Source organism: Bufo bufo, chromosome 6 (genome assembly GCF_905171765.1).
Source record: "Bufo bufo chromosome 6, aBufBuf1.1, whole genome shotgun sequence".
In the NCBI taxonomy this organism is placed as follows: domain Eukaryota; kingdom Metazoa; phylum Chordata; class Amphibia; order Anura; family Bufonidae; genus Bufo; species Bufo bufo.
In genome coordinates, this window is record NC_053394.1 from 38,092,976 (window position 1) to 38,112,828 (window position 19,853).

General features: G+C 46.3%; 1 protein-coding gene across 1 annotated transcript in view; it reads left to right on the forward strand.

The window, feature by feature from the left end:
- The window catches only part of LOC121003108 (canalicular multispecific organic anion transporter 1-like), a 67,709-nt gene that overhangs the window by 32,222 nt on the left and 15,634 nt on the right, over nucleotides 1-19,853 (forward strand). Inside the window, exon 12 of the mRNA XM_040434686.1 lies at nucleotides 11,143-11,301. Coding sequence (XP_040290620.1) covers nucleotides 11,143-11,301 — 159 coding nt within the window. The remainder of the gene's footprint in view (nucleotides 1-11,142; nucleotides 11,302-19,853) is intronic.

Genomic DNA, 19,853 nt, shown 5'->3' on the forward strand with positions numbered 1-19,853 from the left:
TCATTCAACTTTGGGTTGCCCCGCAATATAATGGTAAAATGAAATTAAAAATAGTATTGAATGAGGAAGTGCCCTGGAGTAGAATAATATATTGTTAAGGGCAGGTAGTTAATATCTAATCTGCACAAGGAATGGACAGGTCCTGTGGGATCCATGCCTGGTTCATTTTTATGAACGTCAGCTTGTCCACATTGGCTGTAGACAGGCGGCTGCGTTTGTCTGTAATGACGCCCCCTGCCGTGCTGAATACACGTTCAGACAAAACGCTGGCCGCCGGGCAGGCCAGCACCTCCAAGGCATAAAAGGCTAGCTCTGGCCACGTGGACAATTTGGAGACCCAGAAGTTGAATGGGGCCGAACCATCAGTCAGTACGTGGAGGGGTGTGCACAGGTACTGTTCCACCATGTTAGTGAAATGTTGCCTCCTGCTAACACGTTCCGTATCAGGTGGTGGTGCACTTAGCTGTGGCGTGTTGACAAAACTTTTCCACATCTCTGCCATGCTAACCCTGCCCTCAGAGGAGCTGGGCGTGACACAGCTGCGTTGGCGACCTCTTGCTCCTCCTCTGCCTTCGCCTTGGGCTTCCACTGGTTCCCCTGTGACATTTGGGAATGCTCTCAGTAGCGCGTCTACCAACGTGCGCTTGTACTCGCGCATCTTCCTATCACGCTCCAGTGTAGGAAGTAAGGTGGGCACATTGTCTTTGTACCGGGGATCCAGCAGGGTGGCAACCCAGTAGTCTGCACACGTTAAAATGTGGGCAACTCTGCTGTCGTTGCGCAGGCACTGCAGCATGTAGTCGCTCATGTGTGCCAGGCTGCCCAGAGGTAAGGACAAGCTGTCCTCTGTGGGAGGCGTATCGTCATCGTCCTGTGTTTCCCCCCAGCCACGCACCAGTGATGGGCCCGAGCTGCTTTGGGTGCCACCCCGCTGTGAACATGCTTCATCCTCATCCTCCTCCACCTCCTCCTCATCCTCGTCCTCCTCGTCCTCCAGTAGTGGGCCCTGTCTGGCCACATTTGTACCTGGCCTCTGGTGTTGCAAAAAACCTCCCTCTGAGTCACTTTGAAGAGACTGGCCTGAAAGTGCTAAAAATGACCCCTCTTCCTCCTCTTCCTCCTGGGCCACCTCCTCTTCCATCATCGCCCTAAGTGTTTTCTCAAGGAGACATAGAAGTGGTATTGTAACGCTGATAACGGCGTCATCGCCACTGGCCATGTTGGTGGAGTACTCGAAACAGCGCAACAGGGCACACAGGTCTCGCATGGAGGCCCAGTCATTGGTGGTGAAGTGGGTCTGATCCGCAGTGCGACTGACCCGTGCGTGCTGCAGCTGAAACTCCACTATGGCCTGCTGCTGCTCGCACAGTCTGTCCAGCATATGCAAGGTGGAGTTCCACCTGGTGGGCACGTCGCATATGAGGCGGTGACCGGGAAGGCCGAAGTTACGCTGTAGCGCAGACAGGCGAGCAGCGGCAGGGTGTGAACGCCGGAAGCGCGAACAGACGGCCCGCACTTTATGCAGCAGCTCTGACATGTCGGGGTAGTTGCGAATGAACTTTGTAGTGTACGGGGACGGTAATGCCCGTCACTACAAAAGGGTCACTTTGTGTGCTGTTGTGTCTCCTTGTTTATGGGGAGGTTGGTTATAAAATGTAATTGAATGTAATGCTATGTATTTCCCTGTTACTGTGAAACTTGCATGTACAGGCCTGCTAGGGGTGTCATTCCAGCTCTTGGTCATTAGAGGGAGCTAGGGAGCCCTAGTTTATATAAGGCCCAGTCAGGGAAGGGAAAGACAGTCTGGAGTCTACAGTCTAGAGTCTAAGGAAGCAGTCTAGTCTAACCAGAGATTAGACAATGTCAGAGACAAGTCCAGGCCTGAAGCCTGCGGACCAGGAGAAGGTTCCCCTCCTGAATTTATATATGCAGAAGCAGGAAGATCACTGTTAAACAGTCTGGAGTCTAGAGTTCAGAAGTTTCTAGAGCCTGAGGAAGCTGAGAGGGACAGAGGCAAGCCAAGGAAAGCAAGAGGTACTTAAGTCCACAGAGGAGGTACTTTAATAGAATAAAACCAAGGATATACGCCAGAGCAGGGCATTGGACCTTGGAGAAGAGTTTCTATGTGCCAGGATCAGACAGGAATAGAGTGCAAACGGCCTGTACTGCAAGTCCTGAGTTAAACACTCTGAAGTCACCTTGCTGAACTGTATTGCCTGCATCAACCGTATTGAAAGATCGACTGTATGCAAAGGAACTGCAATTCCATTAATGTCCCTATATTGATGATGACTACTAAAGTTGGAGTTCTGCTTTAACCTCACGTGTTCCTCAGTTATTCCTGCTATCAGCAAACGGCGTGCCACCGTTTAATTGGCACTGGCGTCACGAACATTTCCTATCATCACCTGCCCTTGCAGAGAGTCAGCCGTCTCAGGTCAGTGTCTATTGCACTACATCACCAGCGACATTTATAAACACAACTTGAGTACGCTGCACCTCTCTTTTGGCGTCACGAACAGGATTCGCACGCTTTCTAGTGCAAGAAGCGTGAACTTTGTGTCTTATACAGTTGCCCTTTGACCAAAGTGACAAATTGCCTGTTTTATTCAAGTGGACTTTGTGGACTGAAAATCATACCCAAAGTGTACCAAAAACCCCTAAAAAGCGCTGTGCAGTGTTGCGCTATCAAGAGGAAGAAAATCGCCGCATTGGAGTGTGGTTTTATGGACTTTTCATCATCCTGCTTGCTGTCAGTGAATAGACAGCGTTTCTACCCAAAGATGGCCGCTGAGGCTGCTGAAATAGCTGCTGCGTCATCTTCATCCCGAAAAGGCGGGAAAAATTGGCGCCTTTTCGAGGAAATAGCGGGAAGGAGTTCAAGGTCAGGCGCCACTGCTTATCTGGACATTTGCATATCTGCCAGCATGGACTCCGCCTTCCATATACTGGAATACCTGGGGGGCGGCCTCCCAGTGCAATGGGAGGAGCTGGCTGATTTAATTGACGCGACCCTATCGCTCTCCAGAGAAGGATCGAGCATGTTGGAGAGTGAACAGAGCGTTGCTGCAGCGTCCGCGCCTGAGATCATAAAAATGTATGATATTGGTGTAGAGCCAGAAGAGGCTCCACCGGCCTACTCTCCGGGACCAGAGAAACCCGCCTGCCCGCCACGGGAGAAAGAACCAGAGCCCTGCTATGGCTCTTGGAGAGACTTCTTTCAACCCTCTTTCAAGTGGTCTTCACTGATGGCAGAGATCCGGGAGGCCGCTATCAAGCGAAATACAAAGACTAAGATTTATTATGAGGAGTTGACCAAGACTATTCATGAAAGACACAGCAACACACAACCCCGCCTGGAAAGGAGAAAGGGGTTGGTGGGTGGTGTCCTTTGACAAAACCCGTGGCTACGGGTTCATCCAAGATTACCTGACTGGCAGAGACCTATACGTTAACAGAAGGTCTGTCAATAGAGACTACCTCCCTTCCTATCAGCACAGCCTCCGCGAGGGAGAGGAAGTGGAGTTCACCCCTGCCGAGAGCCTGAGAGGGCCTTATGCAACTGCCGTGACCCGTCCCAAGCGAGGACCTGAGGACTGGGAAGCAGAAGAAGAAGACTACTCTGGCTGCGAGCGGGAACCGGAACGCTCTCCAGAGCCGGCCCATCACGCCTTCCAGGAGCGGAGCTCCTTCATTGGGCCTAACGTCTTCTGGCAGCCAACCGTGTTGGAAAAATGGGTGAGCCCCTATCCTTCCCCCGAGCTGCCCCGTCGGGAGAAGACCATACAAGATATGGAAAACTTAAAAGGACTTCGCAATACCTTCGAGAACATCCGGAGGGGTCGGAGACCCGATGCATCACCAGAACCTGCAGAGGCCGAGTCCGCACCATCGTTGACTGTACCTGCGCCGGCGGCGCCAGCAGATGACAGCGACTCCGACACGGAGAGCATCGGTGAACAGATTGTCCGGCTGGAGGAGAAGTTGCGGGAGCTGCGCAAGATCGCGACCGCCAGGATCCGGACGCCGCCAAAGACGGACGAGGTAAGGGTGCCTGTCACCACCCGTAGACCACCTTCTGCTACCACCGCTCTGTCGGTGCCCCAAAGAAGACCCCCTGTTGCTGGAAGTTGCTGCACAGAGCCTACCGTACCGCTTGCGGCGGCGGTATCAACTCCACTTCATCCCACAATTATTATGCCGGGACCAGTACGGTCCACCCAAGGGTTTACCCCTAGGCCCATGGGGCCAATACCTATTAGGGGCCCCTTTACCTTGCAGCTGCCCCCTAACACAGTTATGTGGGCCCATCCTCCTGTAGAGGACTACTACAGGCCGTACTTGCCAGCAGAGCCGGGTAATTATGACATACCCCTGTGAATCAGCCTGCTAGGCCTTTGATTTATTTCGCCAAAGAATGATGTTATTAACCCTTCCAGGACAGGAGTCCTATGTTTCCTGGTCGTTTGTTGCTGCTGCCAGTTTATCCACGGCTCAGTGGTGGGTGTTGACCACTGAAGTATTAAAGTCAACGAAGCCCAGTTTGTTTCCAGGACCTCCTGCCTGCTTTTGCTACCCCACGCCAAGTTGTGCCTGTTCCTTAGTTGCACCTTTTACCCTTAACCCCCTTTTCAGGTTGATCAGGGGTATTACAGCACTTGTCTTTGCTGTCATTTTATTGTGCAACTTGATACTAAGGAACCGTGCCCGGAGACAGACTCAAAAGAACCTGAGCCTCTGAGATTTTTGCTCTTTTAAAAGGAAATGTGCCCAGAGATGGACTCCACCGCATGAGAGCCTCTGTGATTTAATAGGAAAGTAATCTGGGTACGGACTCATGTTTGTTCTTTGAGCCTCCAAGAACTTTTATACTGTTTTATCTATTTTGCTGTTCTATTATGGACTTATTCATTGTCATGGACTATCCTGGTTATAATGTTACGCTGTGCCAGGTCAGCGCCCCCGCTCCATTCATTATCCTGAGAAGAAGAGAACGACGCCCCTTGTCACCACCCTTCACCTTTATAAATTGGACCTGATCTGAATGTAAATGCAGATGAATTACATATATGTATGCCTGCATGTGTCTTTTCTGTTTCAGGTAGAGATTCCAGTTGGGCGAGCCCTGATGGAGTACGAGGTCGTACTCAGCTTAAAGCAGTGGGGTATGTAGTGTACGGGGACAGTAATGCCCGTCACTACAAAAGGGTCACTTTGTGTGCTGTCGTGTCTCCTTGTTTATGGGGAGGTTGGTTATAAAATGTAATTGAATGTAATGCTATGTATTTCCCTGTTACTGTGAAACTTGCATGTACAGGCCTGCTAGGGGTGTCATTCCAGCTCTTGGTCATTAGAGGGAGCTAGGGAGCCCTAGTTTATATAAGGCCCAGTCAGGGAAGGGAAAGACAGTCTGGAGTCTACAGTCTAGAGTCTAAGGAAGCAGTCTAGTCTAACCAGAGATTAGACAATGTCAGAGACAAGTCCAGGCCTGAAGCCTGCGGACCAGGAGAAGGTTCCCCTCCTGAATTTATATATGCAGAAGCAGGAAGATCACTGTTAAACAGTCTGGAGTCTAGAGTTCAGAAGTTTCTAGAGCCTGAGGAAGCTGAGAGGGACAGAGGCAAGCCAAGGAAAGCAAGAGGTACTTAAGTCCACAGAGGAGGTACTTTAATAGAATAAAACCAAGGATATACGCCAGAGCAGGGCATTGGACCTTGGAGAAGAGTTTCTATGTGCCAGGATCAGACAGGAATAGAGTGCAAACGGCCTGTACTGCAAGTCCTGAGTTAAACACTCTGAAGTCACCTTGCTGAACTGTATTGCCTGCATCAACCGTATTGAAAGATCGACTGTATGCAAAGGAACTGCAATTCCATTAATGTCCCTATATTGATGATGACTACTAAAGTTGGAGTTCTGCTTTAACCTCACGTGTTCCTCAGTTATTCCTGCTATCAGCAAACGGCGTGCCACCGTTTAATTGGCACTGGCGTCACGAACATTTCCTATCATCACCTGCCCTTGCAGAGAGTCAGCCGTCTCAGGTCAGTGTCTATTGCACTACATCACCAGCGACATTTATAAACACAACTTGAGTACGCTGCAACTTCTGCACCACCAAATTCAGCACATGCGCCAGGCAAGGGATGTGCGTCAAACCGGCTAGTCCCAGAGCTGCAACGAGATTTCGCCCATTATCGCACACCACCAGGCCGGGCTTGAGGCTCACCGGCAGCAACCACTCGTCGGTCTGTTGTTCTATACCCCGCCACAACTCCTGTGCGGTGTGGGGCCTGTCCCCCAAACATATGAGTTTCAGAATGGCCTGCTGACGTTTACCCCGTGCTGTGCTGAAGTTGGTGGTGAAGGTGTGTGGCTGACTGGATGAGCAGGTGGAAGAAGAGGAGGAGGAAGCTGAGTAGGAGGAGGAGGAGACAGGAGGCAAAGAATGTTGCCCTGCGATCCTTGGCGGCGGAAGGACGTGCGCCAAATAGCTCTCCGCCTGGGGCCCAGCCGCCACTACATTTACCCAGTGGGCAGTTAGGGAGATATAGCGTCCCTGGCCGTGCTTACTGGTCCACGTATCTGTGGTTAGGTGGACCTTGCCACAGATGGCGTTGCGCAGTGCACACTTGATTTTATCGGACACTTGTTTGTGCAGGGAAGGCACGGCTCTCTTAGAGAAGTAGTGGCGGCTGGGAACAACATACTGTGGGACAGCAAGTGACATGAGCTGTTTGAAGCTGTGTGTGTCCACCAGCCTAAATGACAGCATTTCATAGGCCAGTAGTTTAGAAATGCTGGCATTCAGGGCCAGGGATCGAGGGTGGCTAGGTGAGAATTTACGCTTTCTCTCAAATGTTTGTGAGATGGAGAGCTGAACGCTGCCGTGTGACATGGTTGAGATGCTTGGTGACGCAGGTGGTGGTGTTGGTGGTACATCCCATGTTTGCTGGGCGGCAGGTGCCAACGTTCCTCCAGAGGCGGAGGAAGAGGCCGAGGCGGCGGCAGCAGCAGCAGAAGAGGCCGAGGCGGCAGCAGCAGAAGATGTAGCAGGGGGAGCCTGAGTGACTTCCTTGTTTTTAAGGTGTTTACTCCACTGCAGTTCATGCTTTGCATGCAGGTGCCTGGTCATGCAGGTTGTGCTAAGGTTCAGAACGTTAATGCCTCGCTTCAGGCTCTGATGGCACAGCGTGCAAACCACTCGGGTCTTGTCGTCAGCACATTGTTTGAAGAAGTGCCATGCCAGGGAACTCCTTGAAGCTGCCTTTGGGGTGCTCGGTCCCAGATGGCGGCGGTCAGTAGCAGGCGGAGTCTCTTGGCGGCGGGTGTTCTGATTTTTCCCACTGCTCCCTCTTTTGCTAAGCTGTTGGCTCGGTCTCACCACTGCCTCTTCCTCCGAACTGTGAAAGTCAGTGGCACGACCTTCATTCCATGTGGGGTCTAGGACCTCATCGTCCCCTGCATCGTCTTCCACCCAGTCTTGATCCCTGACCTCCTGTTCAGTCTGCACACTGCAGAAAGACGCAGCAGTTGGCACCTGTGTTTCGTCATCATCAGAGACGTGCTGAGGTGGTATTCCCATGTCCTCATCATCAGGAAAAATAAGTGATTGTGCGTTAGTGCATTCTATCTCTTCCACCCCTGGGGAAGGGCTAGGTGGATGCCCTTGGGAAACCCTGGCAGCAGAGTCTTCAAACAGCATAAGAGACTGCTGCATAACTTGAGGCTCAGACAGTTTCCCTGATATGCATGGGGGTGATGTGACAGACCGATCGGCTTGGTTTTCATGCGCCATCTGTGCGCTTTCTGCAGAAGACTGGGTAGGAGATAATGTGAACGTGCTGGATCCACTGTCGGCCACCCAATTGACTAATGCCTGTACCTGCTCAGGCCTTACCATCCTTAGAACAGCATTGGGCCCCACCAAATATCGCTGTAAATTCTGCTGGCTACTGGGACCTGAGGTAGTTGGTTCACTAGGACGTGTGGCTGTGGCAGAACGGCCACGTCCTCTCCCAGCACCAGAGGGTCCACTAACACCACCACGACCATGTCCACGTCCGCGTCCGCGTCCCTTATTAGATGTTTTCCTCATTGTTCCCGTTCACCACAATTTTGAGAATGGCAAATTTGGGAATGCTTTTTCAACCCAGAACAAAAAGTCTGCTTTTACGGTCACTACAAATAACTTGACCAGCTAAAACTGTGCAGATTTGGTTGAATAGAGATGTGAGACCTGTTTTTTTTTGCGCTGTGTGACAGTTATAGGTTTAATCACAGAATGACACTTCTATCAGCACGCTAGCGTGTGTCTTAGGTTTTTCTGAATGACACTATCAATACCTTCAATGTAAGTGTTTCTTTTTGGGATAGATTTCAAGTAGGCCTCAAATACCACAAACTAGTTATTTTCAGAATGGCAAATTTGGGAATGCTTTTTCAACCCAGAACAAAAAGTCTGCTTTTACGGTCACTACAAATAACTTGACCAGCTAAAACTGTGCAGATTTGGTTGAATAGAGATGTGAGACCTGTTTTTTTTTGCGCTGTGTGACAGTTATAGGTTTAATCACAGAATGACACTTCTATCAGCACGCTAGCGTGTGTCTTAGGTTTTTCTGAATGACACTATCAATACCTTCAATGTAAGATTTTCTTTTTGGGATAGATTTCAAGTAGGCCTCAAATACCACAAACTAGTTATTTTGAGAATGGCAAATTTGGGAATGCTTTTTCAACCCAGAACAAAAAGTCTGCTTTTACGGTCACTACAAATAACTTGACCAGCTAAAACTGTGCAGATTTGGTTGAATAGAGATGTGAGACCTGTTTTTTTTTGGCGCTGTGTGACAGTTATAGGTTTAGGCCCCCTGCACACGATCAGGATTGCGTGCGGATTTTCCGCGCGGATTTGCGTGCGGAAAATCCGCACCGTAGGTCATGTCCATTGTATTCTATGAGAATTTGAAATTCTCAATGCACACGATGCAGATTTTTTCCGCGCGGATTTTGACCTGCGGTGCGGATTTTAAAATCCGCGACATGTCAATTAATTTTTTTTTTCCTGACCGGATTTTCTTCATTCACTTAGTGAAATCCGCATGCGGAAAATCCGCACCGAATCCGCACCAAATCCGCACGCAAATCCGTATGCAAATCCGCACCAAGTAATGCGGATTGACCGCACAGATTTGCCTGCGAACACCTGCGGATTTCAGTGCGGATTCTCCGCACATGAATCCTGAACGTGTGCATGTACCCTAAATCACAGAATGACACTTCTATCAGCACGCTAGCGTGTGTCTTAGGTTTTTCTGAATGACACTATCAATACCTTCAATGTAAGTTTTTCTTTTTGGGATAGATTTCAAGTAGGCCTCAAATACCACAAACTAGTTATTTTCAGAATGGCAAATTTGGGAATGGTTTTTCAACCCAGAACAAAAAGTCTGCTTTTACGGTCACTACAAATAACTTGACCAGCTAAAACTGTGCAGATTTGGTTGAATAGAGATGTGAGACCTGTTTTTTTTTGCGCTGTGTGACAGTTATAGGTTTAATCACAGAATGACACTTCTAGCAGCACGCTAGCGTGTGTCTTAGGTTTTTCTGAATGACACTATCAATACCTTCAATGTAAGTGTTTCTTTTTGGGATAGATTTCAAGTAGGCCTCAAATACCACAAACTAGTTATTTTCAGAATGGCAAATTTGGGAATGCTTTTTCAACCCAGAACAAAAAGTCTGCTTTTACGGTCACTACAAATAACTTGACCAGCTAAAACTCTGCAGATTTGGTTGAATAGAAATGTCAGGTCAATTTTTTAGGCGCTGGGTGACAGGCTCAACTTGCCCCTGATGTAATATATGGCCAAAAAATAACCACACTGTTGATGGTTAAATGCACTTGGGTGACACAGGCTCAGCCTGCACCAGATGTAGTATACGGCCAAAAAATAACCAGACTGTTGATGGTTAAAGCACTTCTTTGACACAGGCTCAGCCTGCAGCTAATGTAGTATATGGCCAAAAAATAACCAGACTGTTGATGTTTAAATGCACTTCGGTGACACAGGCTCAGCCTGCAGCTGATGTAGGATATAGCACAAAATAACCACACTATCGATGGTTAAATACACTTGGTGATAGCTCGTGCTGGCGCACCACAAGTCACAAAATGGCCGCCGATCACCCCAGAAAAAAAGTGATCTAAAAACGCTCTGGGCAGCCTCAAAAAAGTGAGCAAGTCAATAATAGCACTTCAATGATCCACAGCTGCAGATCGATCACAGAATGAAGTCTTTTGGAGGAGTTAATCTGCCTAATCTCGCCTAACGTCGCAGCTGCAACCTCTCCCTATACTGATCATAGCAGAGTGACGTGCGGCGCTACGTGACTCCAGCTTAAATAGAGGCTGGGTCACATGGTGCACTGGCCAATCACAGCCATGCCAATAGTAGGCATGGCTGTGATGGCCTCTTGGGCCAAGTAGTATGACGCTTGTTGATTGGCTGCTTTGCAGCCTTTCAAAAAGCGCCAAGAAAGCGCCGAACACCGAACCCGAACCCGGACTTTTACGAAAATGTTCGGGTCCGTGTCACGGACACCCCAAAATTCGGTACGAACCCAAACTATACAGTTCGGGTTCGCTCATCCCTAGTTGCTATCAGTCAGGAATTGGCCCAGAAGTTGATTGAGAGCATGCCCAGTCGAATTGCAGAGGTCCTGAAAAAGAAGGGCCAACACTGCAAATACTGACTCTTTGCATAAATGTCATGTAATTGTCGATAAAAGCCTTTGAAACGTATGAAGTGTGTGTAATTATATTTCACTACATCACAGAAACAACTGAAACAAAGATCTAAAAGCAGTTTAGCAGCAAACTTTGTGAAAACTATTATTTGTGTCATTCTCAAAAGTTTTGGCCACGACTGTACATTCCTGCTCTGGTTAGTTGGACTGTGGAAAGTGCGGCCACTATGCTGTAATGCAAACAATCTCCCAGAATTCAGTGCAGCTCGATCAGTGCATGATCAGCTAAATGCATCGGGATCAGTAACGAGTTAAATGAAACACTCATTCCACATCTGTAACTGAACACTTCATGTGACCGCATATAACTGTTGATCTGTCCCTCAGGTTGGAATAGTTGGAAAGATGGGAGCTGGAAAATCTTCCCTTACGAATTGCCTCTTCCGGATCATCGAGGCAGCAGGGGGGAAGATATTCATTGATGGTCTGGACATCTCCACCATTGGCCTCCATGATCTGCGCAACAAACTAACTATAATTCCTCAGGTAATTCACCCATCATTTATGGCTGACTAGAAGGCTAGCTTTCATATGTAAGAAGTTTAATCACATAGTCACTGGTCTCAGTGGTAAAACTGTGATTGGTCTCATGGCTGAGGCCAGTACACCCCCCCACCCCCTCCTTCCCCCTGGCCCATTTCTTCATGATCATGTTCATCCCCTTTAAATTAACAATGAGGTCTGCCTGTAATCACCACAAGGGGGAGCTTACATGCTTTCTGCACATTGTGTTTATATAGACCTAAGTGTCTAAACAGTAGAAAGCTCCCTCTAGTGGTGGTTGTAGGCAAACAGAATTTTATCATTTTAAAGAGGTTTTCCCACCTGGAACATTAATGGCATATTAACAGGTTGTACCATAAGCAGGGGCGGATTGGCCATAGACCCTACAGGGAAATTTCCCGGTGGGCCGATGCCCAGGGGGCCACTCAAGCCCTCTTGATGGCTGCAGGCCAGATACATAATGATGTAATGCTCAACAGCAGGTGCCCTCCTGAACTCTACTGTATTATCGTCCTCATAACAGTGATACAGTTGAATACTATGGTTACTATGCTATATGGTTCTGCTGGAGCGGTATTCTGCGCTGCACTACTTCTGATGTCCCCACCTACTTGTTTTGGCCCGTCTTCTGTCAATTTGGACCCACCTACAACATGGGGCCACTTTTATTTTATTTTTTCAGGGCCACTTTAAGTTCCCAGTCCGCCCCTGGCCATAAGTGTCCGGTAAGTGTGGTCCACCTCTGGGTTCCGCTCCCATCTCGAAAACAGGGCCTGAAGTAAATGGGGAGCAAGCTGTGCATACGTACCCACCCTCTAAACCGAGCACTGGTTTGGCTATTTTCGGAAATCCCATAGCAGTGAGTGGAGGGGTAGCCGCGCATGCATGATGTGCTTTCTGTTCACTTTGGGGCCCTGTTCTTGAGACAGGTGCAGGTTCCTGGGATCAGCACCTATCAGACAATTATGACATATCCTGTTTATTTACCATAAATGTCCCAGATGGAACAATCGCTTTAATTGTGTCTATGCAGGGAATTCGGATATTTGTCTCAGCAAAAAGGGCTCTGACCACTATAGAGATTTAATATGAAATGCATCAACACATAATAATGGATTGGTTTAAATAAAAATAAAAAAATAAAAAATGATGTTCAAGGGTGAAAAAACACGCTCCCTTATAGACATGCAATGTTAGTTATCACCCCTAATGTCCTTAGAAACGGATTTTCTATAGAGTAAATAATAAAAAAAATCTAACATGGCTGACTTATTAACCCTGACTTCTCCAGACTGGGGCAAAGCTGTGCATAGGTGACTGCTGCACCCAGGTCCTGGTGTCTGATGGGGCACACAATGCTACATAAAGACACCAGTATTACAAATGTCATATGGTAGGCGAGGACCATTTTACAGATTTTGAATGTACATTAGTGCACATTAAGTGGATGGTGGGCCCAAGTTTTGCAGTGTAGAGGTCTGCCATAGGAATGAATGGGGTGTGCTGCGACACACGTATTGGAAAAAAATCGAACTGCAGAATTATTTTGAGATTGGGATGTTGCAGTTGCAGCCTACTTGCGAGCTGCGCTGTGACCTGATTCATTTCTGTGGCAGCCCTGCTACACTGCTATGCCCAAAATCACTGTGTGGCCGTACCCTAAATCATTAGCAGATCCCACACCCCAAATGACTAGGTCTGTCCATAGCTGTGTGTTGCTTTACAGATCGCACTTATCAAACCTAACACTAGGTGGCAGCAGTTACACATACAAAGCCATAGTGAGCGGCGACTGTTTACTCAGCAAAAAATGACATTTGCTTCCCTCCACTTTCTTCATGTTTGAGGTTTCCTGGCAAGACTTAGCTTATAAATTAAATTATACAGGCGGCCTAACAGCATGTGGATATCTAATATATATAAGGATTACATCACTCACATCAAGTATTTGAAATCTGTGAGCTGGAAACTATTAAGATGCCAGAAAAATGAGTCCACTGTGATGTGGACACAATAGCGGCTCACCCAACAATAGTAGTCATCTTGTTTTCTTAACAGGAAAAATAAGTGACCCCCCAACTGTGCGTGGAGGGATGACATCAAATTTCTTCTACATATTGTAATCTGCTATAGGAACACGTATGAGTATAAATGCCCAGAATCGTTCACTTTATCTACCCTTAAAGGGTAACTGTCATGTTTTCATTAACCACCTCAGCCCCCAGTGCTTAAACACCCTTAATGACCAGGCCACTTTTTACACTTCTGACCTACACTACTTTCACCGTTTATTGCTCGGTCATGCAACTTACCACCCAAATGAATTTTACCTCCTTTTCTTCTCACTAATAGAGCTTTCATTTGGTGGTATTTCATTGCTGCTGACATTTTTACTTTTTTTGTTATTAATCGAAATTTAACGATTTTTTTGCAAAAAAATGACATTTTTCACTTTCAGTTGTAAAATTTTGCAAAAAAAACGACATCCATATAGAAATTTTGCTCTAAATTTATAGTTCTACATGTCTTTGATAAAAAAAAAATGTTTGGGTAGAAAAAAAATGGTTTGGGTAAAAGTTATAGCGTTTACAAACTATGGTACAAAAATGTGAATTTCCGCTTTTTGAAGCAGCTCTGACTTTCTGAGCACCTGTCATGTTTCCTGAGGTTCTACAATGCCCAGACAGTACAAACACCCCACAAATGACCCCATTTCTGAAAGTACACACCCTAAGGTATTCGCTGATGGGCATAGTGAGTTCATAGAACTTTTTATTTTTTGTCAAAAGTTAGCGGAAAATGCTGATTTTTTTTTTTTTTTTTTTTTCTTACAAAGTCTCATATTCCACTAACTTGTGACAAAAAATAAAAAGTTCTATGAACTCACTATGCCCATCAGCGAATACCTTGGGGTCTCTTCTTTCCAAAATGGGGTCACTTGTGGGGTAGTTATACTGCCCTGGCATTCTAGGGGCCCAAATGTGTGGTAAGGAGTTTGAAATCAAATTCAGTAAAAAATGACCTGTGAAATCCGAAAGGTGCTCTTTGGAATATGGGCCCCTTTGCCCACCTAGGCTGCAAAAAAGTGTCACACATCTGGTATCCCCGTACTCAGGAGAAGTTGAGGAATGTGTTTTGGGGTGTCTTTTTACATATACCCATGCTGGGTGAGATAAATATCTTGGTCAAATGACAACTTTGTATAAAAAAATGGGAAAAGTTGTCTTTTGCCAAGATATTTCTCTCACCCAGCATGGGTATATATAAAATGACACCCCAAAACACATTCCCCACCTTCTCCTGAGTACGGAGATACCAGATGTGTGACACTTTTTTGCAGCCTAGGTGGGCAAAGGGGCCCATATTCCAAAGAGCACCTTTCGGATTTCACTCGTCATTTTTTACTGAATTTGATTTCAAACTCCTTACCACACATTTGGGCCCCTAGAATGCCAGGGCAGTATAACTACCCCACAAGTGACCCCATTTTGGAAAGAAGACACCCCAAGGTATTCCATGAGGGGCATGGCGAGTTCCTAGAATTTGTTATTTTTTGTCACAAGTTAGTGGAAAATGATGATTTTTTTTTTTTTTTTTTTTTTTTCATACAAAGTCTCATATTCCACTAACTTGTGACAAAAAATAAAAACTTCCATGAACTCACTATGCCCATCAGCGAATACCTTGGGGTCTCTTCTTTCCAAAATGGGGTCACTTGTGGGGTAGTTATACTGCCCTGGCATTCTAGGGGCCCAAATGTGTGGTAAGGAGTTTGAAATCAAATTCAGTAAAAATTGACCTGTGAAATCCGAAAGGTGCTCTTTGGAATATGGGCCCCTTTGCCCACCTAGGCTGCAAAAAAGTGTCACACATCTGGTATCCCCGTACTCAGGAGAAGTTGAGGAATGTGTTTTGGGGTGTCTTTTTACATATACCCATGCTGGGTGAGATAAATATCTTGGTCAAATGACAACTTTGTATAAAAAAATGGGAAAAGTTGTCTTTTGCCAAGATATTTCTCTCACCCAGCATGGGTATATATAAAATGACACCCCAAAACACATTCCCCACCTTCTCCTGAGTACGGAGATACCAGATGTGTGACACTTTTTTGCAGCCTAGGTGGGCAAAGGGGCCCATATTCCAAAGAGCACCTTTCGGATTTCACTCGTCATTTTTTACTGAATTTGATTTCAAACTCCTTACCACACATTTGGGCCCCTAGAATGCCAGGGCAGTATAACTACCCCACAAGTGACCCCATTTTGGAAAGAAGACACCCCAAGGTATTCCATGAGGGGCATGGCGAGTTCCTAGAATTTTTTATTTTTTGTCACAAGTTAGTGGGAAATGATGATTTTTTTTTTTTTTTTTTTTTTTTCATACAAAGTCTCATATTCCACTAACTTGTGACAAAAAATAAAAACTTCCATGAACTCACTATGCCCATCAGCGAATACCTTGGGGTCTCTTCTTTCCAAAATGGGGTCACTTGTGGGGTAGTTATACTGCCCTGGCATTCTAGGGGCCCAAATGTGTGGTAAGGAGTTTGAAATCAAATTCAGTAAAAATTGACCTGTGAAATCCGAAAGGTGCTCTTTGGAATATGGGCCCCTTTGCCCACCTAGGCTGCAAAAAAGTGTCACACATCTGGTATCCCCGTACTCAGGAGAAGTTGAGGAATGTGTTTTGGGGTGTCTTTTTACATATACCCATGCTGGGTGAGATAAATATCTTGGTCAAATGACAACTTTGTATAAAAAAATGGGAAAAGTTGTCTTTTGCCAAGATATTTCTCTCACCCAGCATGGGTATATATAAAATGACACCCCAAAACACATTCCCCACCTTCTCCTGAGTACGGAGATACCAGATGTGTGACACTTTTTTGCAGCCTAGGTGGGCAAAGGGGCCCATATTCCAAAGAGCACCTTTCGGATTTCACTCGTCATTTTTTACTGAATTTGATTTCAAACTCCTTACCACACATTTGGGCCCCTAGAATGCCAGGGCAGTATAACTACCCCACAAGTGACCCCATTTTGGAAAGAAGACACCCCAAGGTATTCCATGAGGGGCATGGCGAGTTCCTAGAATTTTTTATTTTTTGTCACAAGTTAGTGGAAAATGATGATTTTTTTTTTTTTTTTTTTTTTTCATACAAAGTCTCATATTCCACTAACTTGTGACAAAAAATAAAAACTTCCATGAACTCACTATGCCCATCAGCGAATACCTTGGGGTCTCTTCTTTCCAAAATGGGGTCACTTGTGGGGTAGTTATACTGCCCTGGCATTCTAGGGGCCCAAATGTGTGGTAAGGAGTTTGAAATCAAATTCAGTAAAAATTGACCTGTGAAATCCGAAAGGTGCTCTTTGGAATATGGGCCCCTTTGCCCACCTAGGCTGCAAAAAAGTGTCACACATCTGGTATCCCCGTACTCAGGAGAAGTTGAGGAATGTGTTTTGGGGTGTCTTTTTACATATACCCATGCTGGGTGAGATAAATATCTTGGTCAAATGACAACTTTGTATAAAAAAATGGGAAAAGTTGTCTTTTGCCAAGATATTTCTCTCACCCAGCATGGGTATATATAAAATGACACCCCAAAACACATTCCACACCTTCTCCTGAGTACGGAGATACCAGATGTGTGACACTTTTTTGCAGCCTAGGTGGGCAAAGGGGCCCATATTCCAAAGAGCACCTTTCGGATTTCACTCGTCATTTTTTACTGAATTTGATTTCAAACTCCTTACCACACATTTGGGCCCCTAGAATGCCAGGGCAGTATAACTACCCCACAAGTGACCCCATTTTGGAAAGAAGAGACCCCAAGGTATTCGCTGATGGGCATAGTGAGTTCATGGAAGTTTTTATTTTTTGTCACAAGTTAGTGGAATATGAGACTTTGTATGAAAAAAAAAAAAAAAAAAAAAATCATCATTTTCCACTAACTTGTGACAAAAAATAAAAAATTCTAGGAACTCGCCATGCCCCTCACGGAATACCTTGGGGTGTCTTCTTTACAAAATAGGGTCACTTGTGGGGTAGTTATACTGCCCTGGCATTTTCCAGGGGCCCTAATGTGTGGTAAGTAGGTAAATGACCTGTGAAATCCGAAAGGTGCTCTTTGGAATGTGGGCCCCTTTGCCCACCTAGGCTGCAAAAAAGTGTCACACATCTGGTATCGCTGTACTCGGGAGAAGTTGGGGAATGTGTTTTGGGGTGTCATTTTACATATACCCCTGCTGGGTGAGAGAAATATCTTGGCAAAAGACAACTTTTCCCATTTTTTTATACAAAGTTGTCATTTGACCAAGATATTTATCTCACCCAGCATGGGTATATGTAAAATGACACCCCAAAACACATTCACCAACTTCTACTGAATACGGAGATACCACATGTGTGACACTTTTTTGCAGCCTAGGTGGGCAAAGGGGCCCAAATTCCTTTTAGGAGGGCATTTTTAGACATTTGGATACCAGACTTCTTCTCACGCTTTGGGGCCCCTAAAATGCCAGGGCAGTAAAAATACCCCACATGTGACCCCATTTTGGAAAGAAGACACCCCAAGGTATTCAATGAGGGGCATGGCGAGTTCATAGAAAAAAAAAAATTTTGGCCCAAGTTAGCGGAAATTGATTTTTTAAATTTTTTTTCTCACAAAGTCTCCCTTTCCGCTAACTTGGGACAAAAATTTCAATCTTTCATGGACTCAATATGCCCCTCAGCGAATACCTTGGGGTGTCTTCTTTCCAAAATGGTGTTATTTGTGGGGTGTTTGTACTGCCCTGGCATTTGAGGGTCTCCGCAATCATTACATGTATGCCCAGCATTAGGAGTTTCTGCTATTCTCCTTATATTGAGCATACAGGTAATGAGATTTTTTTTTCCGTTCAGCCTCTGGGCTGAAAGAAAAAAATGAACGGCACAGATTTCTTCATTCGCATCAATCAATGTGGATGAAAAAATCTCTGCCAAAAAAAAAGAAAAAGGAGGGGAAAGGCGTCTGCCAGGACATAGGAGCTCCGCCCAACATCCATGCCCACTTAGCTCGTATGCCCTGGCAAACCCGATTTCTCCATTCACATCAATCGATGTGGATGAATAAATCATTGCCGGGATTTTTTTTTTTATATATACAAAGTGTTTGCCAAAGTATATGAACACCGCCACCTCCTCAGCTCATATGCCTCGGCAAACATATCTTTTACTGCAGAGGAGAAATCTCGTCTTGCAGCGCCGCATACACCGACTTGCGTGTAATCTGACAGCAGCGCAATGCTTCTGTCAGAATGCACATCAGTGCTGCAGCTAGTCGATCGGTTGGTCCACCTGAAAGGTAAAAAAAAAAAAAAAAAAAAGAAAAAACCAGGCCGCAAAGCAATAACTTTATTAACTTTAGAACAGAACATATTAACTTTTTTTAACTTTTTTTAACTTTTTTACTTACCGGTAATTTTTTTTTTGTTTAGTTTTTTTTACCTTTATAGAACAAACCTCTCCTTCCCCATGGGACAATGTGCAAAGCGCAAATCGCCCAAAGATGTGGCGAAGTACGTTATGCACTTTATCCCAGGTGAAAGGAGAGGTTTGCAGCAGCTGTGAGTGAATGGGCCCTAATAGCCCTGTGTGCCTGTCCTGTGAGATGCAATCCCTATGCTAGGTGTACCTGTGTGTGGTACTTCCGGAAACACTCACCTAAGCATAGGGCAGGGTGGTCAGGGCAGTCAGGACAGAAATAGCGGGTGTCACGCCTTATTCCACTCCTGCTACAGACACGACATTTTTTTCGGGGTGGCGGTTGGGTTGAGGTACCAGCAACGACACTGGGGAAATGTCGCTCGTGTAGACGGCTAACTACACTGGTGGATGGGGCCACGGAACCTTCTGGATACAGGAGGTTCTCGATGATCTCTTCCTGGAATTTGAGGAAGGATCGTGTTCTCCCAGCCTTACTGTAGAGAACAAAACTATTGTACAGCGCCAATTGAATTAAATATACAGACACCTTCTTATACCAGCGTCTGGTTCTGCGGGAAACTAAATAGGGAGCCAACATCTGGTCATTGAAGTCCACCCCTCCCATGAGCGCATTATAGTCGTGGACTGAGAGGGGCTTTTCAATGACACGGGTTGCCCTTTCAATTTGGATTGTCGTGTCTGCGTGAATGGAGGAGAGCATGTAAACGTCACGCTTGTCTCTCCATTTCACCGCGAGCAGTTCTTCGTTACACAAGGCAGCCCTCTCCCCCCTTGCAAGACGGGTGGTTACAAGCCGTTGGGGGAAGCCCACGCGACTAGTTCGCGCGGTGCCACAGGCGCAAATCCGTTCTAGAAACAAATGCCTAAAGAGGGCCACACTTGTGTAAAAATTGTCCACATAAAGATGGTACCCCTTGCCGAATAAGGGTGACACCAAGTCCCAGACTGTCTTCCCACTGCTCCCCAGGTAGTCAGGGCAACCGACCGGCTCCAGGGTCTGATCTTTTCCCTCATAGATCCGAAATTTGTGGGTATAGCCTGTG